This window comes from Stegodyphus dumicola, chromosome 3 (assembly GCF_044657685.1).
Source record: "Stegodyphus dumicola isolate Sdum_Otavi_A_Nest chromosome 3, ASM4465768v1".
Classification (NCBI taxonomy): Eukaryota; Metazoa; Arthropoda; class Arachnida; order Araneae; family Eresidae; genus Stegodyphus; species Stegodyphus dumicola.
In genome coordinates, this window is record NC_140770.1 from 150510501 (window position 1) to 150538492 (window position 27992).

Below are 27992 nucleotides of genomic sequence, written 5' to 3' on the forward strand. Positions count from 1 at the left end.
AAATATTTGAAGGTTAAATCACCAATAAGAGCGGAACCCTTTTGATGCCCTAAAGCAATTAAACAGGTTCTAAGGTTTAGATTGTTCCTATCACCAATACTTAGTTTATTCTCTCATCTAAAAATTTTAAAGGCAAAACGTAAGGAAATAAAGCTGCATGAAGTAAGTATTTTGAGGAGCAATCATAAATATTGCTTTTAAGTAGCTGTTGTCAATCATATTACTTTTAAATGTCACTTATGTGTAGTTTTCTTTTAAAAAAATATGATACTGCATTTTAAGCTATTTCAATTTCTAGATTTTTTGAAATCTCGATATTTTCTTGAAATCCTACTGTCTCTGAAAGTTTGTACTTTGTAATATAAAAATGGCCACAAACGCTTTGTCATTGTAGTAAACAAACACTAAAAGGAACGTAGGATAGTAGCGTAAAAAGTATTACTAAATTTTCATATAAAAATAAGTTGGCATAGTCATAACATTTTGTTTTAAATCAAGTAGGGAAATCTAAACATAGTCACCGGATTCCAGTGTAGTCCTCTCCCAGATTTTTTTCCGTTTAAATTTCGTTTTAATTTATACTAGTTTTGGTCACTGAAATATTTCGAAAATGTCTAATGGTGTTGAAAAAGAGCGTGTTATGGATACTATTGCATTACCATCTACTTCAATGGTATTGAAAGAAAAAACGAATCTCGAATTACCTGTTGTAGAAAATAAACAAAACTGGACTGAGCACAGAGGTAAAATAGTATGGAATTGTAACTTTGTTTTCTGTGAATAAGCCAAGGTCGTTTTCCCAAAAGGATGCCATACATATTTATAGTTTAAAAGTGTATTTGAATGAAATTGGATTGCTTTGTTTGAACACGTATTTGTTGTAAATCCGATATTTATATTTCTGTATATATATGGCTTATGTACTTTACCTTAAATGTAGAAATTAAATATATTTATATGCACACATGTAAAGTACCTTTATAAATTTTGTATATTTTTTGTTTGCAATTAAGGATTAATTAAAAGAATTTGGTAGATACCGTTTTATTCATTTATTAACTGCATTTTAAGAACTTTTTATCGCTATGTTATGAAAAGAAATTTTCTTCCATTTCTTTTCACTAGATTACAGGAATACTAGGAACATAAAATTTTGTAAGAACTTAAGTACCTTGGACTTTTTTGCAAATCTAATGAATTTTTACACTAATGTATCCATCTCTCTGTATGTTTACATATACATGCATATACACGAAAGATTGTCAGTTTACAAACTTGTGTAGACCACTAGAAATGTTTGTAAAGTCAAGTTCATAATATAAAAGGATGAAAGTAAAACTATAAGCTTTTTGAACCTGTGCACTTGTTTCTAAGTTGGCTATTCAGCAAAATATGAGTCTGCTGTATGTAGCCAGAAAGTGGATCTTGGAAAATTCTAAATTTAAATTGAAAGATTGGGATTGCTTAAAAAGTACTCTAAATTTCAATAGTTTGTGAAAAACGAAGTTCATAAATTAGAGATTAATTGGTACATGAATCCAGTCAGTGATAAGAAAGCTTGATCTCTGATTAATTTACAGAACCTAGTTAAATAACTTTCTATAAGCTTCTAGTTTTAATACAGCCTAGCTTTCTATATTAGTACTTATCAATTACATGTTATTCATCTGTGTTATAATAATTTTCTTTTTTGTAACATTCCTATTATTTGATCTTTAAATAATTTATACTGTGCTATTTCATGTTACTTTCTAAATCATTTAATTAATGAATAATGTATTTAGGGTTTAAATAATATGCAAGAGAATTGTACCAGAAATTCACTAATACAATAACCCATTCTAGATAAAAATAAAATTAAAGAAACTGTATTTTGCCATGTTTGTAAATTGTGATGCTCGAGGTAATTATTTATTTCATTGTTAGTTATTTTAAAAATTAAATTCCCCTTTAATTAAAGTTTTAAACTGATAATATAATTTTATATTGAAATGAATACATATTTTGTTGTAGCTGTTGCTTGCTTTAAAAAAAAAAAATCCAAATTAAATTTAATAGTGTTTATTAGTTTACAATTTAAATTATTGCTTTTTATTAATAATAATACTATATGAGACACTAAGGCAGCATTTTAACTCACTCATTTGTTAGTAGATATGTTTACTTATCTTTTAAATTGCAAAATAATATTTGAATTTTTGTCCAGTGTTAGAAACATTGCATAGCTTTAAAAGAATTTAAGAAATATCATTACCTTTGGTTTGGGGGAAACTCAACATTTTACTATACTGAATAGAATAAATGTGAAGGCACTTTCTTTCTGATAATAAATAATTCTTTTATCATTATTGGCTTTCACAAATTGGCTGTATGTTATGTTCATTATTTGTAATACTATTTTAGGCAACAATTAATAAATTTCATGACAGTGTAGAATTAATGCTCTAAAAAATTGCCTTTTTTTATTTATTTCTTTACACCTACTAAGATCTGTCATTGCAAAATCTGAAATTCTCTTAAATATTTCTATTTTTAATTTTATAATTTATTATTCTTATTTTTAATTTTATAATTTCTGCATGCCATCTTACCAGATTTAAACTGATGATGTATAATCCGGAAAAATCGATAATCCGGAATCGCCGAAGTCCCGATGAGTCCGGATTAAAGACTTTTGACTGTACTATGGTTCACAAATAAATAAAATCACAAATAATCACAAATCCCTACTTCTATCATGCACAGCCACAAAAATAATCTAACAGACCCTCTTTCCACACCTACAAAGATGATTTGCCGAACTTCAATTCAACAACTTCCACCATTTTATCTTTTTCCCATATTTTCTCAGACACAGAGCATGACATGAACCAACGAGCTCCAGCGAAAGATTTTTCAACGTCAACAAGGTTGCCATAAAACACGCAATCACGCCAAAAAACAGCGCATTGTGCAGGAAATTTTTGAAGTCTTCATGACATATATTTTTTCAGTTTAAGTATATAAAGTGAATGCATGCCAGTTTTGCTTAGAAAGCCACCCGTAAAAGCATGCCCTGTAAGACAGATAACCTTTCATTACTTATTCAGAAGTCAAACAACACTTCATTACTTCTTCATAGTTAGCAGATGCAAAAAAATTTTTGTCTTATTACAAAATTTGTGGCTTTGTCTTGTTCAACTTTACTATCTTGTTATTAAATTTATTGATTTTTAAGCGCTTAGTAATATAGTTGTACAAAATTGTAATATTTGAAATATGTTAACGTTTAAAAGATAAGTATTAGAAGACTGTTGTATTTTACTTTTTTTTTAATTTTTATTTATTATTATTATTATTATTATTATTATTATTATTGTTATTGTTTCTATTACAAGCCTAAGGTCTCAGTGTTAAAAGACAAGAAACTGCTGTATATATTTTTCTTTTATTGGGAAAGATTATTTTTATCCCTATTAATAATGCTTTTTTAATTGAAAACTTTGTCATGTTTACGAATTCCAGCGGATATTTTTCCATCTTTTGTTGCATATATTTCTATGTGACTAGTTTTTTTTTCAAAATCTGCTGTTATGTTATCTTGTAGAATCAATGGAACTCAGGACTAATGCAAGCACTGATGATCTGTTGTTTCTTGAAAGTGGAAGTCAGACTCCTGAGCAAGTTCATACTAATTTTAATGTCAACACTGCAGCTTCACTTGAGAGCACTGAACAATTACCTCAGGCAACTCCACACACAACCCCATCAATTAGAAGAAAGCCTCGAAATACACTCAGACTTGATTTAGATGCAAATACATGGTCAAAACAAGATAGTCCAACTAAAGCTCCTGCTACAACAAAACTTCGGCAAAATTTGCAAGCTGGGGTATGTATAAAAGCTTCGTAAAGTTCACACTATTTTGTATTATGTATCATATTATTAAATATTATTCAGTTGGTGCTTCTCCATCCACTGAGTGCATAATAACACTTAGTTGCAACTAAATAAAATTATCATGTATCGCAACCTTGTTGAACTAAGTAATTATGATATCATGCTTGCTCAATAATTAACCTGTCACTTTCAGTAGCAGACAAGTTTTTACCTGTATGTAAAAGTAAAAAATAAATAATAAAAATAAATAATATTTTAAACATGTTTTAGTTTATTAGAAAATTTATTAAATATTTTAAAATATGGAATGGAATTAAGTGTCAAAGAGCTCATTTTTTGCTGAATTTTAAATAAAATACTGACTACAGTTGTAAGACAAATTACAATTTTTTCTAAAGCATAATTTTAAATAATCTTAAATTATGTAATTATGTGCCAGAATGATTAAAAGACTTAAAAGCCACAGGAATAAATGTTCACATTCTAGAAAAAAGATATTAGGATCACTGGTTTACAAGTAACATTTGGTTTCAGCATATGAGAAAAGAAATGTGAGAAAAACAATTTCAGTATCATTCAAAAAAGTTCTGTTAATGAATTTATACAACTTATTGCAAAACAAAATCAGAATTAAAGAGAAAAGTAAACATTAATTTGTTATCTTTCATCAACTAATTAATTACATTTCATAATTTTTTATATTTGTCTGCTGAATATATTAAAAGTTTTGTATTACTGAAAACTATTGTAATCATGTAGTTTTACTGTATTTTTTTAAATTTAAATTTCCAATTTTCCACTTATTTTTATTTATTTATTTATTTTAAAGGCAGCTCGTGTATCAGCTGTTGTGCAGAAAGGTAAGACACCTGAATTCAGATTTCGTCTTATTTTGATTTTTCTTTTTGGGAGCATTGTTGGCTTAGTAACTTTCACATGGTACCTCTATCAACGTCATATGATGCAGTTAGCATTTGGTGATAAAATACGATTTCATGAAACATTGCGAATCATACATCTTTTAAAAGCAGATGGTCAAGAAATTTTAAAAGTTGCTGTAGGAATGCACATTCCTCCTGAGCTAAAGTCATTTGATTGTGAGTTACTATACCCAGCAAAAGGTCCAAACATATGTCAAGAATGGAAATATCGAGCAAGGCTGCATATTAATTACAGCCACACTGAAGTTATGAGTTGCTATCAAGTGCATTGGGAAAACCTTGCTCCAACTACCACACTGAAAGATTGCATAAGTCTAAAAAATGCCCATTGGTATGGTATGGGTGAAGTAAGAAACATATCTTGGCCCTTATCTGGCATATCTGAAAGATCGCAACCATTTGTAACTGGTGATTTAAATCGTGATGATTATGGTGCTATTTTAGAGAGATATTGGCTTTCTTCAGAAGGCGTAGCTATTATGGTTTCTGCAGATATACCTTTATATGTAAGTTTAAACAGTAGTCAGAATAACAACTTATGTTTTGAAGCAAAATATGATAGTTTTCCATATTACAATGATAGATCAGACTTACATTTAGATTATACCATTTGCACTGGTTCAGATATGAAACAAGTGCACAAAGGGATGTGGAAAAAGTATTTTAAAACTGCAAATATATCTATGGAATTCTTAGAAGTTCCTATCTGGGCTACTGCACCTAAGCTGGAAGGTACTCTGAACCAGGATTCTCTTCTGACTTATTCAAACCACATTATGGAACATGGATTTTCTGCCGGTTTTCTGTTGATAGATACGAAATGGCAGGAAGTAGAAGGGGATCTGAATTTCAATCCACATTTGTTTCCTGTTCCATCTGAAATTTTAAGCATATTACACAACAAAGGATTTAAAGTTCTATTAGCAGTGCATCCATACATATGTTTAGGAGCTTCAATTTTCACAAATGCTACTGAAAAGCGGTATTTAGTATCTGATGAGAAGCGCCAGGTGCCTCTGTTAACTAGATGGAATAAAGAGGTGTGTGCTATAGTAGATGTTACTCGCAATTCTTCAGAGCAGTGGTTTTATGATCGCATCATAGATGTAAAAACAAATCACGGCATTGATGGATTCTTATTTGTTGGTGGTCAGTCTTCATTTTTGCCACCATATTATTATTTTTATACAATGACTGTAAATCCTGATAACTTTCTGTCATTATATCTTAGATTAGCTTCTCAAACAAGTACCTATCTTGGGGTATCTGTTGGATTTCAATCTCAACATATCTCAGCATTTGTACGTTTAGCACCTCGTACTTCAACATGGGATGCTTCAACTGGCTTGAAATCTATAATACCAGCTGTCTTAACATTAGGACTGCTTGGATATCCATTGGTGAATCCTGGCTCAGTAGGTGGGGACATCTTTCCTTCTCCGAATGTTACAATGCCAGATAAAGAGCTCTACATACGCTGGCTTCAGTTGGCTGCCTTTATGCCCGTTGTGCAATTATCTGTACCACCTGGTGACTATGATTTAGATGTTATAAAAGCTGCAAAATTCATGTTTAAAGTACGTACAGAAAGGATTCAATCAAATGAATATATGAAACGTGTCATAAATGATTATTATGAAACTGGAGCTCCCATTGTTAGGCCACTATGGTGGCTGGCTCCCAAAGATCCTAATGCTCAAATAATTGATTCCCAGTTTGCAGTTGGAAATGACTTAATTGTTGCTCCAGTGCTTGAAGAAGGTAAGCGCTCTAGAGATGTTTATCTTCCTCCTGGCCGCTGGAGAGATGAATTATTTGGAACTAGTAGACTAGGAAGTAAATGGATATATAATTATACAGTTCCTTTAGATAAAGTGGCTTATTTTATAAAAATAGAAGAGTGATATGTTAATTTTTAAGTATACATAAAGATGATGGTTACAAAATGTCAGTAGGATGAAAAACAAAACAAAAATGTGTCTACGCATAATCTTATTTGACTTATGACTGCATTTCTGTATCATATGAATGCATATTACCATGAAGCAAATAAATGCTGTGACAGAGAGTAAAATATATGCATTTTTTTATAAATCAGAACTGTTTTGGACAAATTTAGTTTATGACTGGAACATTTTTAACTTTCAGTATAATACTTTTTTAATAGTTGAATACTTTGTAAAATGTACAAGTTTGCAAAATGTTATTTAAATTTATTCTTGAAATAATTAGTTTTAAAGTTGTGTAGCAGTTTGAACTATTATATGCAACACAATGATTGCTGTATTTACTCATGTATTCACCTTTTTTTTTTTTTTTTTTTTTTTTTTTTATTTTTTTACGAATTCTGTTGTTCAAAAAATCAAGAAGGGAAAATTATGTGAATAATTTAATTTTAAAAGGATGTAATTACAGTAAAAAGATAACAAGTGAAAAGTGTTCATGGGTAAAATATTGGTAATTATCACAGTATTATTTTTGAAAGAAACCTACATTCCAATAAAAGTACGTAGTATTATTAGCATTACAGTATCTAATAAAGTATCTTATACTTCTTGTATCGTGATCACTTTTATTATTATACATTGCTGTTCCCTAAGCCTGAAATTATTTAATGCTGTTAAAACTGCTGTCTCTGTCATTTGCTACAGTTTAAAAGATGCCATTGTTGTCATTGTTTAGTCTTCTTATTTGCAGTGATCTTCAAAACAATCCAAAATATTAGATATCTCCATTTTTGTGAACGTGTTCACTATATTTGCTTAATCAGAGCACATGAATCTAAAATGTCATGAGTAAATTAATTAGTAAAATAAAAATAATTATGGGGACGAATTCATTTTAACATTCAGAGAAGCTTGCTTTCTGAAGGCCTTGAGAAGAAGGAAAATTGTATGAAAACTTCAAAAAATTTAGAAGCCTGTTATTTAGCTAAAGGGGAAAATATATGAGTAAATACAGTATTTATATATTAAATGCCTAAATTATTAGAAGACCTTTTTTGTTTGCAATTTTAAAATATAATCAAGATAAAGAAATCATATTTGTATATTTTAGAAGATGTATAGCAGATTTTATTTTCAGTATTAACTTATTGAAAAGATTTGCATAAAGATTTTATGTTTAGAGGTATATATTTTTTGTACATTTGATTAATAAATGCTATAGTTTTAATGGTTTAGGATATTAAAACATTTCATGACATCACTAGTCATTTTGTAACATTTGATATGTATATTATATGTTATTAATTACAATCAGGGCCAACTCTAAGCATAGATGCCACAGGCATTCACTTAGTTTGTTGATTTTTGGAGGATTCTAGCTAAGTTATTCTCTACTGACAATTAAATAAAGGTATATTTTGCTTTGAATTATCAAATATATTTAATTTATACTGGGAGCCAATTGTACTGATCTCCTGAGGTGCTGAAAGTGTTGGAGCCATACCTTATTACAGTTATTTCAGAGTTTGTAATATGAATCTTTACTTTTTTGTAAATTTATTGTTTTGTTTTATTTCTTTTATGTATATTTTATTCTACTGTTATCAGTTTTTCATTTGATGTTATACTTAATCATTTATAAAGCACAAAATTATTGTGCTTCCCATTTTCTTTTAATCTAATTCACTAATTTTTACACCAATGCTGAGTTTGGAAAATTGAATGTTTTTGACTATTAATTTTCTATTTTTTCCTAAAAGATCTCATTATTTTTAGAACTGCTCACCATTTATCATTTGCTAATTATTACTTTATATTAAGTGACTGAGATGTGTATTGCAATACTTTACCATTGGCAAAGTTTTAAGAAAGAAAGGATCCTTTGGAAGAAGTATTAATAGTGTTTTACTGTATATGTATTATTTGATTGGTTCAATGTGCTAAATGTTCCTTTCTTTATTTTACTGATTGCCATATTATTATATTTTCTTTCACTTTTGAGCATATGCTAAAGACATTTTGTGATGGAATTTTACATAATAAATAGAGACTTTAAAGCAGTTAGTTATAGTTTTAAAGTGGCTGACTCCAAACCATGCTATTCTTGTAAAAACTTATAGATCTGACATTTTATTATTATATTACATTTTATCACATATTTTATGCTTTTTAATTGTAAAGCTACATTTTATATTAGAATATTGAAATTTTAAGTACTTTTTTACATTGTTATCAAAGATTGCAAAGCATTAAAACTATTTAAAATGTTTTATATATACATACATACATACAAGGCGTATTCGGAAACTAAGTACCGTTTTGAAAAAAAAAATAGTAAAACAATTTTTTTTAATCCAATTTTATTTTTACATGAAAATACATGTCTTAAACTATTTTTCAACATAGTTTCCATCAAACAATTGTCATAGCGGGTGACCAGTTTTTGTATACCATCGTCAAAGAAACTTCCCGCCAGTTTCGATAACCACGCCTCCACAGCATTTTTCGTGTCATCGTCAGATCCAAAGCGCTTGCCACCAAGCTCGTGCTTCATGTGCAGGAACACAAATGATAGTTGGATGGCGCTGAGTCCGGGCTGTACGGCGGGTGATCGAACTGCTCCCAATGAAACTGTCAAATTAACGATTGAGTGACACCAGCAGTATGGGGCCGAGCATTATCATGGAGCAACACAATTCCTTTACTGAGCATTCTTCTTCGTTTGTTTTGAATGGCACGCCTTAGTTTTGTTAAAGTTTCACAATATCGTGCCGCATTAATGGTTTCACCTCTGGGAAGAAATTCAGTAAGCAAAACGCCTTTCCTATCCCAGAAGACAGTGCACATGATTTTTTGTGATGACATTGTCACTTTGAACTTTTGTTTTTTCGGAGAATGAGTGTGTCTCCACTCCATCGATTGTTGTTTCGATTCTGGTGTGAAATGACACACCCAAGTTTCATCACCTGTCACAATTTGGTTTAAAAAGTTTTATCTCTCATCACTGTACCGTGTGAGAAATGTCAGGGCACTACCAAGTCGCTTTGTTTTGTGAACATCAGTGAGCATTTTTGGAACCCATCGGGAACACAATTTGCGATAATTCAAGCGGTCAGACACAATTTCGAACAAAACAGTACGTGAAATTTGTGGAAATGCCTCTGAAAGAGTTCTGTTCTCATGAATTGCTTCATCAACTTTCCTTACCAAATCATCGGTGACAACAGAAGGCTGAGCCTCGGCATGGACATTTGTTCGACCTGCATTAAACATTCTTACATACTTTCTCACCATTCCATCACTTATCGCGTATTCACCGTAAACTTCTGTCACTTGAAGATAAATTTCGGCCGGTTTAAAATTCCTCGCGTTCAAAAATTTAATCACGGCTCGAATCTCACAGTCAGCGGGAGAACTAATTGTCTTAAACATTTTGAATGTGCACAGCAAACTGAAAACACAACATAGAGCAACCAAAATGGCGACAATTGAAAGCCAGTGAACAAGAAAGACTAGTGCGCATGTGCGGGACGCCTACCACAGAACTGCAACGGCGCTAGAATGAAACGGTACTTAGTTTCTGAATATGCTACGTATAAATTATAATTGGAAATTTTAAGTCTCTTCCACTTTAGCCAAATGAAGAACACAGTTGTGATTCATTTTGACTATAAATTTACAAAACATTCTTCTCCTCTTGTTAACATAAATTCTGTGGAATAACATAAAGATATATACTTTGGGTTTAAATAATTCATTATTTATGTTGTATTTGGACTGTTTTGCATTGTTCATTTATTAAGATTTTCGATTAAGATTTATGTATACACTTCTCTGTTTTTAATTAGACATGGTAGAATTTTTTTCAATTCTTAGAATAGGCAGCCGACATATCTGACTTTTTAGTTTTATCTTATTAAATTGTGGTTTGGTAATTAACTTGTTTTAGCTCTGTTTTTGTTTCAGATATCATTTTGTGTATTACTCTTGAGTATTAGTAATTGCAATAAGTATTAATAATTATTTCTACGTGATATTTTGTGTGTAATAGGTATAACATAATGTTTATTTTGTATATGTTTAAATTCATTATTATTAATTAAGATAGAATAACTGCTGAACAAATGTTAATGTAGAAGTCAAACAACAAAAATCAGCGTTATATTTTCAAATTTTCACAGGACTAGTTTCGATGGTTTTACCGAACAATCATCAAAAGTGCAAATAGATTATTATTTTTTATATGATGTAAAGAATATGGAATTTAAATTGTTTACTGATAAATTAGCTTTAGGAAAGGATTAAAAAAAACTACTAAAAGATATCTGACAATTTTGTTAAAAAATTTTTTAGATTGCAGTACACTAAAAAATAGTTCTTATATAATAACTCTAGCAGTTTTTTCTGTGATTGTTGTCTTCTTATGAAGTGCCTTTATTAATTTAGTGTTTTTCCTTTATTTAGTTTTCTGTATTTGCATAATGAACCAAGCTTAATTTATGGCAGCTTTTCAGTTATCAAAAAGTAAAACGTATGAATTTTAAAACAATTACCATTAATGATTTCATCTAGTAATAGCTCTAAAAGTACATACTATGAAACCATATTTTGTAACATATATGTAGATGAAGTGTACTATAAGGTACACTATATTTTTGTACAAGAATTCCTGCTTTTTTTATTTATAATCACAACTATAACTTTGAAGCATATTCTAGTTGTCATGCTTTTGAAATTTAAAAATGAGTTTTAATCCCGTTATGGTAGTTTTCTATGTATAAAACATGTTATATAGTTTTTCTCACATTCATAAATAATATATAACCGAATTATGTTTGCAAGGTAAAAAATGACAATTTTCCTTTCTGTGGCTTTCATCTTTCACTAGTAATCTAGCTTTTGTTGGATAAGCAATGCATGTGCCTTGTTGAATAAGCAAAATATTGCCTTTGTGTATAAATTGTAAATTTAAGACTGCATTTTGTTGCTGTACAGACTGCTTGATTGTATAACTGTTTGTAGACCGCTTGCAAAAATTAACTACTTTGTCTGTGATATTTTGTAATTATAAGAGTTTTTAAAATATATATATAATTATCACAATCAATTATCAGAATTGCGTATTAGCGCAAGTAATTGGAATGGCCGCAGGCTGAACATAGTTCCCTCAGGCAGAAATGGGACACAGGAATTTCACAATAAAACTTGTGGAGACCTTTTTTTTTTTTTTTTTTTTTTAAAGAAAGAAACAACATGAAAAATCAAATTAACGCATGACATTAAGGAAAGAACTATTTCATTGTTTAAAGTTACTGCATTTAAAATAACTTTTCATAAACTTGCGGAGACCATTTTATTTTTTGGAGAAAGAAACATGAAAAATCAAATGTGTGTTAGCTAGGATTTAAACTATGGATCTTCCAGCTGCTAGGATGACATGCCAGTCATTTATTCCACAAGCATCTGCAAGGAGTATTCAAATTATTGCTTATGTTTTCAGTGATGAATTTATCCACTTATTTTATTTTGGATGTCATTATAAAAACCATTAGATGTTTTAAAACAGTAATTAACAAAATTATGCTGGGATTTGAACCACAGGTTTTCTGGTTGCTAATTGGTCATGCTAACCATTTACATCATGAAAGCACACAGTCATTAATTCCTTATGTCCCTGCACAGAAACTTTATATTGCTATAGAACTGAATATCTTGATCTTCATACCTTGTATATTTTAAATCTGAATTTATATTATGTGATGGATTCGAATCTATCATTATCCATGAGCAACTGAAACCATATTTCTAAGAATGGTAGGGAAAGGCATTGCAGTATTGGCAGATTGCTCTTGAATTCACCAAAATAAATTTATAATTTATCCATTTTGGTGAACTATAATTCATTTTTAAGATAACTTTTTAATGTGAAGTTTTACACCTTTGTCATTTTCATTTTTGTGGTCACAAAATGACAAACTTTATTTAAAGGAAGAAGGTAAAAGAATAAGGTTATGTTGCTAACAGCAAGCTCATGGAATAAACATATGAAGTACTAAAACACATTGCCAGCTCATATTTTTCTAGTTCTTCTTGATCTAGATAGTTCACTTAAATGGGATTGATAGATATTATTGACATGAACTTGTTTGCAATTTATGACAGATCAACATTAAAGCTTAGTAGACCTACAAAAAAAAAAAAAAAAAAAAAGTATTAAAATAGAGATTTTTATTTTACAAAAAACGGCAAACAAGGCAAGGTAATAAAATAAAAATTTCTATTATTATTTATTTATTACATGTTCACTAAATAGTCAGTTTATCTGAAATATTTGTAAATAGTGTCATGGTAGGTTAAAGAAAATGTTTTATCATGTATGAGAAAATGCTATTTAATCAGTATTTTTATTTTGTTATGATATGATATAAATATGGTTAGTTATTTTATTACATTTGTCATCTAATTTTGCAGAGATTATTTTAAATGTAAAACAAATTTATTTAATAATTAGATAAAAGTTGATATTGATAAACATCTTGGTATTTCAAAATTGCAGTAACAACCTTGTATTTAGTGTATATATATTAAAACACTTAATCAATTTCGAGGGCAGCTAAAGGTCCCTCCTCATCAGGAGAAAGAAATTACTAGAAGGGGGAAAAAGAAGAAAAATAAAGCATTGGCAAAAGAGTCTCAGAAACACGTGGCCGTTATCAGCACTGCACGTGGTCGTAACCGGATTTTGAATCAGAGTTACACTGGCCGCATACTTTTACTAAGCCAGGTTATCTGATCAAACATAAACCACATAGACTAAAATGCAAAAAAATCAGCAAAGTCAAAAAATAGGGAGCGAGGGGCAACTGCACCTTCACGCACCAAGTCTGAACCTCGAATAAAGGGAAAGCAGACTTAGACAGATTGATATTACCGAGCTATTGCAGGTGCAGCATTGCCGGTTCCTTAAATAAAGCCCAAAGGCACATGACATAATGAATACTGGAAATGGAAAACGTCTCGGAAGAGAAAACAAAGAAAGGAAAAGTGAGAGGGGTACCAAAAGGAAAAAGGCCAAAGGCATCTGGCAGGCCTTTGGGCCCATGGGCTTTATTTAAGGAACCGGCAACATTGTGCCTGCAATAGCTCCGTTAATATCAATCTGTCTAAGTCTCTGCTTTCCCTTCATTCGAGGTTCAGACTTAATGTGTGAAGGTGCAGTTGCCTCTCGCTCCCTATTTTTTTGACCTCACTGTTTTTTTTTTTTTTTTTTTTTTTTTTTTTTTCCATTTTAGTCTATGTATTATATGTTTGATCGGATTGCCTGGCTTAGTAAAAGCAGGCGGCCAGTGTAACTCTGATTCAAAATCTGGTTACGACCACATGCAGTGCTGATAACAACCACGTGTTTCTGAGACTCCTTTGCCAATGCTTTATTTTGCTTCCTTTTTCCCCTTTCTACTAATTTCTTTCTCCTGATGAGGAGGACCTTTAGCTGCCCTCGAAATTGATTGAGTGTTTTAATATATGTACACTAAATACAAGGTTGTTATTGCGATTTTGATTGTAACATTGGCTTGTTTCTCTTCTTTTCTGTCTTGGTATTTCCTTACAAAGGCATCCACAAATTTTGTAAATTATGAATTTAACATTAAGTTTGCTAGTTTTTAACTATGGTGACTGCTTTAATAATAAAGTATCAACTTTTTTTAAATTGTGTGATGGGCCTTGGTAATATCGATACATTAAATTGTAATATGTGTATGTACACACATTAATTTTCTAATCTATGAATCTGTTGCTGTAAAAATATCCAGCAATTTTTTTCTGTTGCTTTGATTATGCCATAAGTGAAAATAAAAACAGTTCCAACTAATTTCTTTGAATGAGCACTAGGTATTTTTAGATTTTACTCTCCTTTTGGCAAAATGATTGTTTTCTCTCTTCCCCCCCCCCTTGTTATATGTGTGGTCTAGTAGTAATTAGTGACGTTTGTATTGCATCTTTTTTTTTTTTTTTTTTTTTTTTAAGTCTTGGTCCCTTTGAATAAGGACCTTTATGTATTTACCTCCTAGTAAGGAATTATTTACATTGAAAAAAGTTTCAAAAATAAGGTAACGGTAGGAAAGTAAGTAAAAATAGAAATAATCTTTGTTAGTAATTTTTGAAAGTTTCAAAAGCAAATTTTTGCTCAGTGAACAACAGTTTTTTTGACATGTGAACTATAAAATGAAAGGTTAATCTCTCTCTCTTTTTTGCTTTTCAACAGGGAAAAGGGAAATGATATACTGGTCATCAAAAGTAAAGGATAATGACAGGAATAAAACATAACTGATAGTTAATGAAACATTATTAGTAGAAGGTTGTACAAAAACATTAGTTAACATAAATTACAATGTTTGCCCTTTTTTATTATTCACAAAGTATTGAAATTAAAACCAATTTATGGAAATTGGAAAGTGATGGAAAAATTAAGTCACCTCTTGTGGGAAAATTTTTTCATTAATATTATGTATGGTCATTTTGGACAGATATGCATACTTCACATCTTAATTTCATAGACTTTACCAAAGCGTTCATCAAGTCTTGTGGAATATCATGCCACTCTTCTAAAAGTGAACTTTTCAGCCCCTGGAGGGTCTGGGGAGGAATTTGGCATCTTGAAATTCAGCACCTTAAGGCATCCTACACATGCTTAATCAGTTTCATACACGTGCTTAATCAGTTAAGATGGCCAATCCATTTTAGTGTTAATATCTTCTGTTTGCAAGTATTCTGATCCCACATATGTTCGATGAGGCTGAACATTGTCATCCATTAGCAAAAACTCTGGACCAACAGCACCCCTAAACAGTCTAATTTGGGGTTCCAATACCTCTACATATCTCCAAGTGGTTACAGAACCTTCTTGAAAGATATGCAGATTGGTGCTGCCATTTGTCATGATTTTTCCTCAAACCATTAATCCGCGATCACGGAAACTGTATATTTTATGGACAAGGGAAGGCACATTGCATGTTCCTTTCTCTCTTGAGACATGTTTTGATAAACATGTTTAGAATCACTGTTCATGCTATATCTGGAGTCATCAGTAAACATTACTCACGCCCAGGTGTCTTAACACCATTGAACATGATGACGGCACCAGTTTAAAGGGACTCCACTGGAAGCTGGAGTGAGTGGGACTTGCATACAGTCCAGTCTCATTAAGCCTTCATGCAGCAGCACAACAGCTAATTTAAGTTCCCGTGGCAGCCTGAAGGTCTAAAATCAAATCTTGTGTAGTTGATTTGCAGTTTCTTCCAAGTTGTTGCTCTTGGTTGCCCTTGACCAGGCTGTCTGTCAACTGATCCAGTGCCTCAAAAGCGGCTCCAAACTCTTAATCTGAGGCATATTCAAATCTTGGACGACCTCCATTTGTGTTTGACTTCTCTTGATTCTACCAATTATTAGCCATTTTTTATCTTCATTTAAATTATGCCTTTGAGCCATAACAACTGAATCCTGATCATTCTCAGAAACCACATTCACTTTAAACAGCTCTTTCGACTGAAATTCCAACATGCATCCATTGCGCACTACCTTGTTAATCACCGAATTCGCATATTTCCGGTGCTAATGTATGCACAAAAATACAGTTTTGTGTTCAGTTGTATTTAATTAATGTAAATAATTACAGCATTGGGAATTGATTGCAACATTAACGTAGTGAGCATATTTTTCTCATTATCCTTTAATTAGACCATTGTACATTGGGAAAGAGGAAGTTGTGGTGCAATCAAAAGGATATTTCATATTCACAGAATTCAAAATCTATTTATTCTTGCTAAAGTTCTCAGTAGTAGTAGGGAAGAAAACAATGTTAGCAAGATGTAAGGCAATCTAAGACAGGGACCAATGGGAAAGAAAAGTAATGAAATGATTGGACCACTTGCCAAAGCATAGGGTCTCATGTGAATAGAAAGAAAACTTCTAGCATTCTTAGTTCTTGCTAGGACTGGGGAGTGTAGTTCTGTACTTGTGTGTTATTTTTGCATGTGTTATTAGCATGGCTTTGGAGAGGTAGGATAAAAATTGGAAATAAGTTTTAAAAAAAAAAAAAAAAAACAAGTAAGTCGTGCTAAAGAATGGAGAAGAAATAAAAATATTCTGGATTACTAATTAGAACAAACATTCCAAAACTGTACAATATAGAAAAACTGAAGTATGTGAAATTTATACATTAGTGTTCAATTGATTTTGTTCTGAAAGTTTCAGAACCAGAGGTGTTTAAGTGGTCCCAAACAATATTCCTTAAGTGGAGTATTATTGCAAGAAAAGACAAAAGAAGTCTAAACAAACTTCAGCAAAGAGAGAACATTACTTTTAAGACTAATTATGGTGAAGAAAACCCAGTGGATATGCAACATATAACAGACTGGATAATATGCTAAATGAAATTTTTGAAGGATATGACACTAAAAACATCTTCAGTGCAGATGAAACTGGATTATTTTATTGAATATTGCCTAAAAGAACTCTATGCTTTAAACATAAAAAGGGGTGTGGTGATAAAAGCTCCAAGGAAACATCTCATTGTGCTACTTTGTTGTAGCATGGAGTAAGAGTTTGAGATCCACTTGTAATAAGAAAGCTGGCAATTTCATATGCCTCGAGTGAAAATAATACTGATGAAAATGAATTGTTTGAACTTGTCAAAATAAGTGGCACTGCTCATATGCAAGAATAGTTAGAAATTAACTAAAACTTGCTTACTGAAGACAGCAATGTTTTACTTTAATTGATGATGTGAGTTTTAACAAAATAGCTTAGAAACGAATGAGGAAGACAAAGAAGAGTCAAGTGTGACATAAGTGACTATGCAGATGCTTTAAAATACACCTTCCAATCAAACAAATTAATGGATAATTGATGGTGACAGTGAAGGACTTAATATCATCAGTTATGTTATACATATTAAACATTTTTAGATAAGAATTTTCGTTTTTTATTAACTTCAAATTCAGAATACTCGTGACTAACTTATACATTTATCATTTATTTAAAACTTGATGCAACATGATTTTCTAATTAAATTACATTTTTTTAGTATATACTCTCTGAAGAAGGTAGACAAAATGTCAGGTCCGATGGAGTCTTATTGGGAGGTACTACTATATTCATTTGAATTATCTGAATATCTTAAATATCTCTGTTGGTTTAGAAATTCTTATGTTCTTAATGGATTTTGATCTTACATGTGTTAGAAAAAGTTGATTTTCCTGTCTACAGAGGCTGTTCAAACATTTTTTAGACGGTTTTCATTGTATTCAGATGTTCCATTTGATAACCCTCATTCTTCATTGTCTTTCTACATCATAATTTCCAAGACAACAAAGCTTTTTTTAGTATTAAAAGAGGTATTTTATCTCATTCTTCTTGGAAAATTTTCTACTAAAGTCCAAGGAAGGTTGTAGGTCAATGTCTGGACAATTCGTCCAAAAGTGCAAAAATCCGTGGATGATACAGCAGAATGTTTACTAGAGATATGTGTGAAAGGTATGGTCTTCATACTTGTTTCTTGCTCAATTTTTTCCAGGAAATTAACAGTGGATTTTGACTTGTGGATGCTTGCTTTGTCTTAATGCAGTTCTATTGATTGATGGCATTGAGGGTAAAGAGAATGTATTACATATTTGAAAATTGGGTATATGTTCCTGATAATATGCGGAGGTGACCTTAACCGTTTCTGCACTGTCTTTAATTTGTATTTGTTGTTTTATCAAAAACCAACAACAATAATAAACCCATTTCTCTAGATTCTCTGAACTATGTTCTAAGATTTTTTTTTTCTCTTTGATGGTAATAAATAAAACTCTTTTTATTGCAGTCATTTAAATGTACCCAAGGTTCATCTATTGTGACAACATTTGTCCATTTTTGTTCGAATAATTGTTTCTAATAGAGAATTCTGCTTTCAGCGATATGTCGTGGAGAAAGACGATGCACGTTACATTTTTTCATCTTTTTAAGATTCATATCAGCATTAATCACCTTGTCTATAGTTGATACTGAGCATTTTAATGATTATTCAACTGTCTTTTTGACTTTGCAGCATTAAAGTTTTTACCTTTGCGACATTCGACACGTTCCGGTTTTTCCTTGGATATGTATTTTGAAACTTTTTTCTCCTTGACATTTTTTTCTTTTCTTATTGACAATATTATCTGTCGTTGCTTTAGATACCGAAAAATCATGGATTTTATAGCATTTTTTTAATAACTAACTAGGAATAATTTTCTTCAAAATGAGCACATAGCCTTCCTTCCATTGCTTCTTTAAAAGTACCATTTTACATGAAAATAAAATTGTCAAGGAGCAAATGATAATTCACACTTCAGAAAGCATAGTTGCAGTTAAAAAAAAAAAATTTTCCAACATGGTGATTTTTTATAGCAAAGCAAAGTCGTCTAAACAAAATGTGTGAACCATCCTTGTGTATTGCTATAACTATTCTAGCAGATTTTACCCCTCTATTATAAACTGTATCAGCTTGATGCAGTATTTACTGACAAAGTATGTAATTGAAATGTTCCTTTCTAGGTATCATAAGTTACATGGTGATTTTTTTCATTGGAAATAAGTTTTACAGTAAACTAAGATACTTTTGACATTCATTTGTAAAAAAGTTAGTTTGTCATTAATTATGAAGATGGAAGTCTGAGATATTCATTGCCCAACTTAAACTGTGCTTTTTCCCTCAGATATCTGTGTGCATGCAGGTATTACAGTCAAAAGTCGTTAATCTGGACTCGTTGGGACTTCGGCGACTCCGGATTATTGATTTTTAACGGATTATAGATCATCAGTTTAAATCTGGTAAGATGGCATGCAGAAATTATAAAATTAAAAATATGAAACCGTAATTTATGAAATAAAGAACGATTATGATCTAAAGGGTATCAAAATCCACAAAAAAAAAAAAAAGCTTAATATTTGTTTACTTTACTAAACATTTCTTTCAATGTAAGTTGTTTAAGTTGCTTCGTTTTATATGATAATACTTTCTCTTTAATTCTATAAACAGACATAATTTCTTATTCAGTTACAAAGTTCCGCTGTTCAAGTCCTATAATTGCTGTGTCGAGAATATCGACTAATTTGTCAATCGAAATTTTTTCGTTTTCAATAACCGCTGTGTCACTTTCTTCACTATCGGAAGCGAATTATAATGACGAGGAATTTGATTTAAATCATATCAAAGACGGAGTACATTGAGATGAAATACTACATTTAGTAAGGAATTATAAGCCAAATAAAATAAAAACACCTGCCCTGAACATAAGGATAGTACTGACAAATCAACTTCCAATTCATTGCCCCCCCGTCGCAGAGCCCCCCTCCCGCCGCAGAGCAGCGTGAAATTGATAAACAGATTTCGGAATGGTTAGAGAAACAAAGGATATGCCTTTATCGATTTTTTGCAGCAATTCCACTTTTTGTTTGATGGACATCGAAACATCCTTTCGCTTCGTAGATCCTTTGGGAGCTCCAGCATCAGAAATTCTATTTGACATAATCGAAAGTTCAAGCTTACTTTTATAAAATTGCTCTAACAGTCTGCAAAAAATAATAAGCTGTATCCAATTCGAAGATTAAGGAACACGCAATCTGCAACATTAACTGAAATAGATAATTACATAATTTTAGCTTATACCGTACGTTAGACATTAAACGCACATGCGTAAACGTATTATGTGCATGCGCACACGCATATGCGCAGCCGTAAAAGTCTTACGCGCATGCGTAGACGCTACGCATGCGCAGAAAATTTGTAGCTTTGAGGTCCGGATTATGGGTGTCCGAATTAACGACTTTTAACTGTAAAACTATCTCAAGAAAGTTTCAGATGTTCAGCTCAACTTCATCTTGACTGATTAATTAAAAATGCATTAGTAACCAGTCAAAATGATGCTTTTATAAGAATATGGTATAGCATCAACAACCTCTCTGTTGGTGCATGACAGCTCAAATACCAATTGTGCTATTCCTTTGTTGATTTTATGCTGCTGTCAGTCCTAGGCAAGTACCATAAAAACAATATTAAATCAAATTCTTTGTCTCTGCATTTGCAGTATTGCTAATTATAAGTCTTATGTAGACTATACCAATATTGATTGTATACCAGTATTGATCTTATGCTCCATCAGGCCTATACTAGTGCTATGTTGGTGTTGATTTTATACAACTTGATGCTGTACTGTTATCGACTTTACACCAGGGTGCCTACTATTAGTATATTTGTGCTAGATCTGCCATCGTTTATCACTTCATAGTATTCTAATGCATTTACTATCAGATCTTGTACTTTCTTCCATTTGAGTAATAATAATAATAAATAAATAAAGCAAGAGCATTAGACATATGAATTTCTTCCTCAACTTCAGTGTGGTAGAAGGTAGTATCTAACAAGCCTGTAATAACCTTGCAGACTTTCTTATGAACATCTCTTTTTAACATTCATTCTGCAAAAATTATTAAATCTAAATTTAGGTTGCTATTTTTAGGTTAAATATTGCTTAATATTGCTTTCATTTCCTAATTCATTATTAAGAAATAAAATAAAAAATATTTTGAAATAATTTATGAAACCTTAACTAATTATGAATAATACCAACTGACAAGATAAATTTAGGTGACATAGGTAATGTGTATTTAAACTCAAGAGTTTCATGAAATCATCTATGAACTCCCTTAAAAAATGACTCATTTTGATAAAAAAAAAAAAAAAAAAAAGTAAAATCTTTCATTAATAATAAATTTAACTATGTTTTGAGATTTAATTATTTTAACGAAAACTGCAAGAAATAATGAATAAATGTGTTCAGTGTTTTCACATATGTATGATAATGCATAATAAGTACACTGCTCAAAAAAAAAAAAAAAAATGGGACAGTGCTATATCTCCTGTTCTACTGGGCCGATTGACAAAATTCAAACTGTGTTTTTCATGTCTCGAAAGCGCGACTTAGGATATATATTAGATTTATATATAGCACTATTCTAACATAGGTATTTTGACAAAATGTTATTCATATTTTAGTCAAATATTTTATTTTTTAAATCGCAAGAATCAAATATCATAAGATTAAAAAGTTTTAAATTAAAAAAGATACAAATACTAAATTTTACAAAAAAATTTATTTTTCTTCTCTTTTTCTTTAAGCATTCTGCAAGTATATTAAAAAGTATCCAACTTTTCGAAACATTTTGGTATTTCTGTCAATCATTTTAAATAAAGTTATCGCCTTCCATTTCATAAAGGCCCACAAGCGGCCGAGCGGTAAAGTCGCTGAACAGTGATAGTTCACTCCGGGGTTCGAACCCCGGTAAACGGGCTGGTTGCATGGGCGTTTTCATGGATTTTCTCATGTGTACCACGTATGACAGCTAGTTTCCCTTAGAAAGTTCTTCACGAAGTATTTCGTCAGAGCCTTTATCAGTCCTTAGAGGCTAAACATTTTGAAGGTATGAGATGAAAGGAAAGACTGGTTTCATCAAAAGGTTTTGGTTTATTTAATTATGACAAAGCACACTAGGGCTATCTGCCTAAGGGGAGGGATGCCTTCGTGGAGGACTTTCTAAGGGAAACTGGCTCACGTACACGTTACACATGGGAAAAACCACGAAAACGCCCATGCAGCCAAGCCAGCCCGTTCTAGGGATTCGAACCTCGGACCGAACTACCAGTGTTCAGCGACTTTACCGCTCGGCAGCTGTTTCATCAGGAGGGGAAAAAAAACGCCTTTAGGTAACATCCACATACAATACTGGATAAACTCCTGAATCTTCAAATAATTCGACTGAGAAAATCACGGGATTCTCCATTTATGATACGATATGATGTTGTATAATGTAATTTAAATTTATACAACCATATAGTCTAAAACCAGTCGCTCTTCACTTTAATCTGCAATGATATTGTTTTTGTATTTTCTGCTAACACAAGTTCAATTGATGATATTTGCTGGTGTACACACGTCCAAGTGTTTTATCTTTGAACGCCTAAATTCTTTAAAGTATCCTGAAAGTATATTAAGAGCGTCAACTTTTTGAAACATCTTGGTATGTTTGACAGCCAAATTTCCCTGCAAATGTTTGCTCACTTTTCTCCCTAATTTTCTTATTTCTTTCTACAGTTATTTTCAGTGCTCACACAAGAAAATTAAGATTTTTCAATTGCTAGACTTCCATAAATTTTGCATTCTTGTCAATTTTTTAAAATATCAATTACATCAATTGCGTTTCAGCTGAAGACAGCTGTTTCATTTTCTAGTCATTTTAACTATAAATAAAGTTTAAAGCGAAGTCCAAAGGATAAATATTTTAATTAAAAGATTTTTGCTAAATGACAAAGAAATAAAACAGTCCGGCAGGGTAAGAGTTCAAAAACTCACCACCAGGGGAAAAATGGCGCTGTATACAATATTGTTAAATGAAATGAGACACGAAAACATCTGTTTAAAATGTGTTTAATATTTTCCGAAACGTGTTACAAAGCATGTTCAATGTAGCGTCCAGCATTTTCCGAAAGCAAGTTAAATACTGTTACTGCATTCTCAACAGCAGCTCTTAGCATATCAGAAGGAATGTTACGGACATGTCAGTGTATCACATTTTTCATTTCTGCCAAATTGTTTAGATTAAACAGTGCTTTTGAGATAACCCCATAGCCAAAAGTCACAGAGGATGAGGTCTGGTGGTAAAACAGGAAGTGTAGGCCTATAAGACATTCATTCGTGAAATGTTGCCTAAGTAACTGTGCGATACATGTGTGGTGGGGCCCAGCCCTGCATAAAAATCCTAGTATCTAAAATGCCACGTTACTGCAGTCCATGTATCACGAAACATTTTAACATTGACTCTAAGCGAGGTGCAATCACAGTGATCCATCTGTCGACTTCTCTTCAGAGAAAAATGGTTCAGTTATGAAACCAGACGGTGTGGAATGACTGCTACGCAATCGAATGCAGTAGGAGAATGCAATGGAACTAGGTAGATAACATGAGGGATTTCTTTGGCATAAATCGATTAAAAGCGTTTTGAATCTTCTTGTTTTAGGGCCGAATTCAGGCTTCAAAAATTACAAATTAGCGATCTGTAAGAAAACTATTTCCAGATTGTACGCACTTGTGCGACTGATTTGCATTCTCACCCCACATAGCACAAAAACATCCTTGGGATATCCCGAGGATATTGCTCGCGGGATATGCACACATCCCGAAATATCCCGCAAACCTCCTCCCGAGTCCTTTATGTCACATCACGGGATATCCTCAGGACATCCTAAATAAGTCCCATCGACAGCGTGCGGGATGTTATTAGGATATGAACTCCTACTTACTACATCCTCAGGACATCCCACTAACCTCCTAAACACATCCCATCATATCCTAAAAACATCCTATCTATCTCTCATCGACAGCACATGGGATGTTATTAGGATTTAACGTTCTACTTACTACATCCTCAAGACACCCCGTAATATCCCAGTTTCCTCCTAAACTCATCCTCCTGAGTGTTTAATGTCACATCCCAGTATATCCTTAGGACATCCTATCTAGGTCCCACCGACAGCATATGGGATGTTATCAGGATTTCAAATTTTTACTAGTTACAATATGACTTTAACCTTTTAAATACATACTCTCCACTGCTTAATACCCTGTATATATACAAAGAAACTTCCAGTGAAAATATGTGAAGGTGTCGTAATGATCTACAACCTACTTATTTTACACAGACAGTCTCAAATCCTTCTTCTAGGGTTACTCTGGAAAAATCAGAAATGTTGAGAATATTTATACAACTTATTTTGTTTTTAAAACTGAATTTGTGAATATATTAAAACTGAGCAAGGAAATTAAAATGAATTATTAATACAAAATATTATAACAGAAAATTTTGCTTTTATTTTTAAGATATTAAAAATCTTTCGAACATTTTTAAACATCCAATAGCCCCTAAATTGGAGTATTCATAATTAAACTATTTTACAAAATCAGTTTCTAATTTCAGTTAATTTGTATTAAAAATTCAATAATAAAATTAGCCATTTACATGTTTACATGTTTTAAAGAAACATGTAATACATGTTTACATGTTTACCTTTACATGTTTTAAAGAAAGATGATACATAAATGAATCATCTTTCTTTAAAACATGTAAAGAAATTTTAGTGTTTTGATGAAACTGTTGGGAAATTGTTAAAAGGAATAAATTATATTTTTAAAACTAAATCAATTCCTAGCCACAGAATAAATAAATATGTTTTCGTAACATGAAAATGCTGCAGGCTGTTTTATATATTTAATATTTAGTTGTAAAAATTATGTTCTTGACATTATGTTAACAATTCTTTACATCATTCAAAAGGTAACTCAAGGAGCTCTTCTAAAATTCTACCTTTCTACTCACACACACACACACACACACAAAAATAAATAAATCTGAAAGGCCTCAGATTTTAGCAGTCACTTAAAAGGGCTCAAAGTTTATGAGTGCATAGATTATCAATACAGACGGGGCAGTGGAAATAGCAAAACATTTTATAAGATACTGACACCAGAAAGTTAAATATCTTCTGTATATTTGAAAAGGGAAGAACTATATCATGTAATTATATAAAAATATTAAATGTTTTCAATTAGATATATGATGAATTAAATGCATTTTAAATCAATCAGATTGAAAAGTAAAAAAAAACATTGTTAAGAACTGTGTGTATTGCTTTTAAATAGCTTGGCTTGTTAATCGATAAGAGATTAGATTTTAATATGTTAAATTTTGCCAAATGGCAAGACTTGAATGAAAAGCGAAACAAGTTTACGATTGACGATATGAAGTCACATTTTGAGACTAATAGCCCTTTTGGACTAAAAAAAAAGTTCTGAAAATAATTTGCACTTGTGCTTATGCAAATTTCAGTAAAATGAAATTTACCAGTTGAAATCAGCACCAAATTAAACTTCGTAAATTCTAGCACATGTTAAAGGTTATCTCATCCAGAATTTTATTACTAACCATTCATTTCAGAGCAAAATAACACAGTAATTGCCATTTATATGACAATCAATATCAAAAATTTAAATCTGCATTTTACGCAACACAGAAAAACTACAAAAGAAGATCTACTGTTTATCATGCAATTAAGGCATTTTATTCTGCAATCAGCTCTACCAATTATTAATACTTCTAAGTATATTCAGTTTATTCTTTCTGTTTAATATATGCTGTGTAAAATTTTTCATAAATTTATTAATTCATTTTATTTTGAGGTGAGCTGTTGTTCAACTCTCAATGTCAACGAAAATGTTTAGTTCATTTTTTATTCGGTCTCAAAAGAGAAATCAAAATATGTGGATTTATGTACGTGTTATAAATACATGTATTTATGAATCAAAATAGTACATGAGAAATCAGAGTGAGAAAAGCACTACTACCTTAATCTGTGATTATATACGAGGGCTATCCAGAAAGTAGATTACGTTTTGGAATAAAAAAATAAACAAAGTATAGGAAACAAATTTTATTATATGCAGATGAAAGCCACACTCAAATACTACTTTTCTACATAGTCACCATACAAATTAAGGCATTTATCGTAGCGATGTACGAGCTTGGAAATTCCTTCGTCGAAAAATTCGGCCGCCTGCGCCTTCAACCACTTCGTTACCTCTTCTTGCAGCTGTGCGTCGTCATCAAAACGCTGCATAGCCAGCCACTTCTTCATTGCTGGGAATAGGTGGAAGTCGCTCGGTGCCAGGTCGGGACTGTACGGCGGATGAGGAAACAACTCCCACTTAAAAGATTCAAGAACTTTACGAGTGACATTTGCCGTGTGGGGCCGGGCGTTGTCGTGAATCAACAAGATCTTAGAGCTCAACATTCCTCTGCGCTTGTTTTGAATTGCTCTTCTGAGTTTTTGGAGAGTTTGGCAATACCTTTGAGAGTTTATTGTAGTGCCTCTTTCCAGGAAGTCCACCAAAATTACACCTTTTCTGTCCCAAAAAACAGTCGCCATCATCTTCCTTGCCGACATTGTTTGCATGCATTTCTTGGGTTTTTGGGGAGAACTTGTGTGCCCCCACTGCATTGATTGCAATTTCGTTTTACAGTTCACATGTTTCACCCATGTTTCGTCACCAGTAACGATGCGATCGAGTAAAGAGTCACCATCCTTATGGTAAGCGTCCAAAAAGTTCAACGCTGCAGCCATTCGCTGATTTTTGTGGTCCTCTGTCAAGATTTTTGGAATCCATCTTGCACAAAACTTGTGGTAACCAAGCTTTTCGCTGATGATTTCGTGCAACAAACTTCGCGAAATTTGTGGAAAACTCAAAGAAAGTTCCGTTATTGTGAAATTTCGATTTTCACGGACTTTAGCATCGACTTTTTCGAGAAGTTCGGCGGTCACTATGCTGGGTCTCCCACTTCGATCTTCGTCGTGAACATTGGTTCAGCCATTTTGAAATCTTATGACCCACTGACGCACTCCACCTTCAGTGATAATGTTGTCCCCATACACTTCACGAAGCTGCCGATAGATTTCTATCGGTTTACAGTTTTTTGCAGTCAGAAACCTTATTACCGAGCGCAGCTCGCGGGATTTTCAATTAACGCAGACATTTCAAACCGTCACAGTATCTGAACGGAGCACAGCACGAACCTCTCACTAGCACGGCTAGATGCAGACTGAGCTGCGCAACGCTCTGACCCCAAGATGGCCGCGCTAGCCCCGCCCCTAGCGGACACAGACGGAAACGTAATCTACTTCCTGGATGGCCCTCGTATAACAAATGCAGTGAATTATAGTTAACAAATAGTGAAAATATTTATATTTGTGAAATATTTCATATATAACATTTTAAGTTTCGCATATGTCGCAGTTTGAGAATTTTTTACGTATACCAATTTTTTTTTAATGTCTAAAAATTTTTGTATTTTCAAGGAAAGCTTATTCTTTCACCTTTAGTATATAAGTAATGGTGTAACCAATCCCTTAACATAAACTGTTGGACTAATTGTGACAACAAGGCTGCCCTCTGGTCACTAGCCAGAGAAGTACTTCAGTAAAAGCCAAGGCTTCCACTAGATAGGTTGTACCAGACTGTTGTTCTGTAATTTTTCTTAAAGCTAAATGTAATGTCCGTGTGTTACTTAAACCTGTTAATAAATATTTGTTACACTA

General features: G+C 32.0%; 1 protein-coding gene across 2 annotated transcripts; it reads left to right on the top strand.

Moving 5' to 3' along the window:
• The first annotated feature begins 32 nt into the window (after positions 1-32).
• LOC118191971 (alpha-galactosidase MYORG-like) lies at positions 33-27992 on the top strand. 2 transcript variants are annotated; one of them, XM_035362843.2, is made up of 3 exons: positions 33-162; positions 3587-3870; positions 4709-27992. In XM_035362843.2, exons 2-3 carry the CDS (start codon positions 3592-3594, stop codon positions 6722-6724), a joined length of 2295 nt encoding a protein of 764 aa, XP_035218734.1. In that variant the 5' UTR covers positions 33-162; positions 3587-3591; the 3' UTR covers positions 6725-27992. The 2 variants fall into 2 exon arrangements, with proteins under 2 accessions (XP_035218734.1, XP_035218733.1); XM_035362842.2 differs by lacking the exon at positions 33-162 and adding an exon at positions 281-743.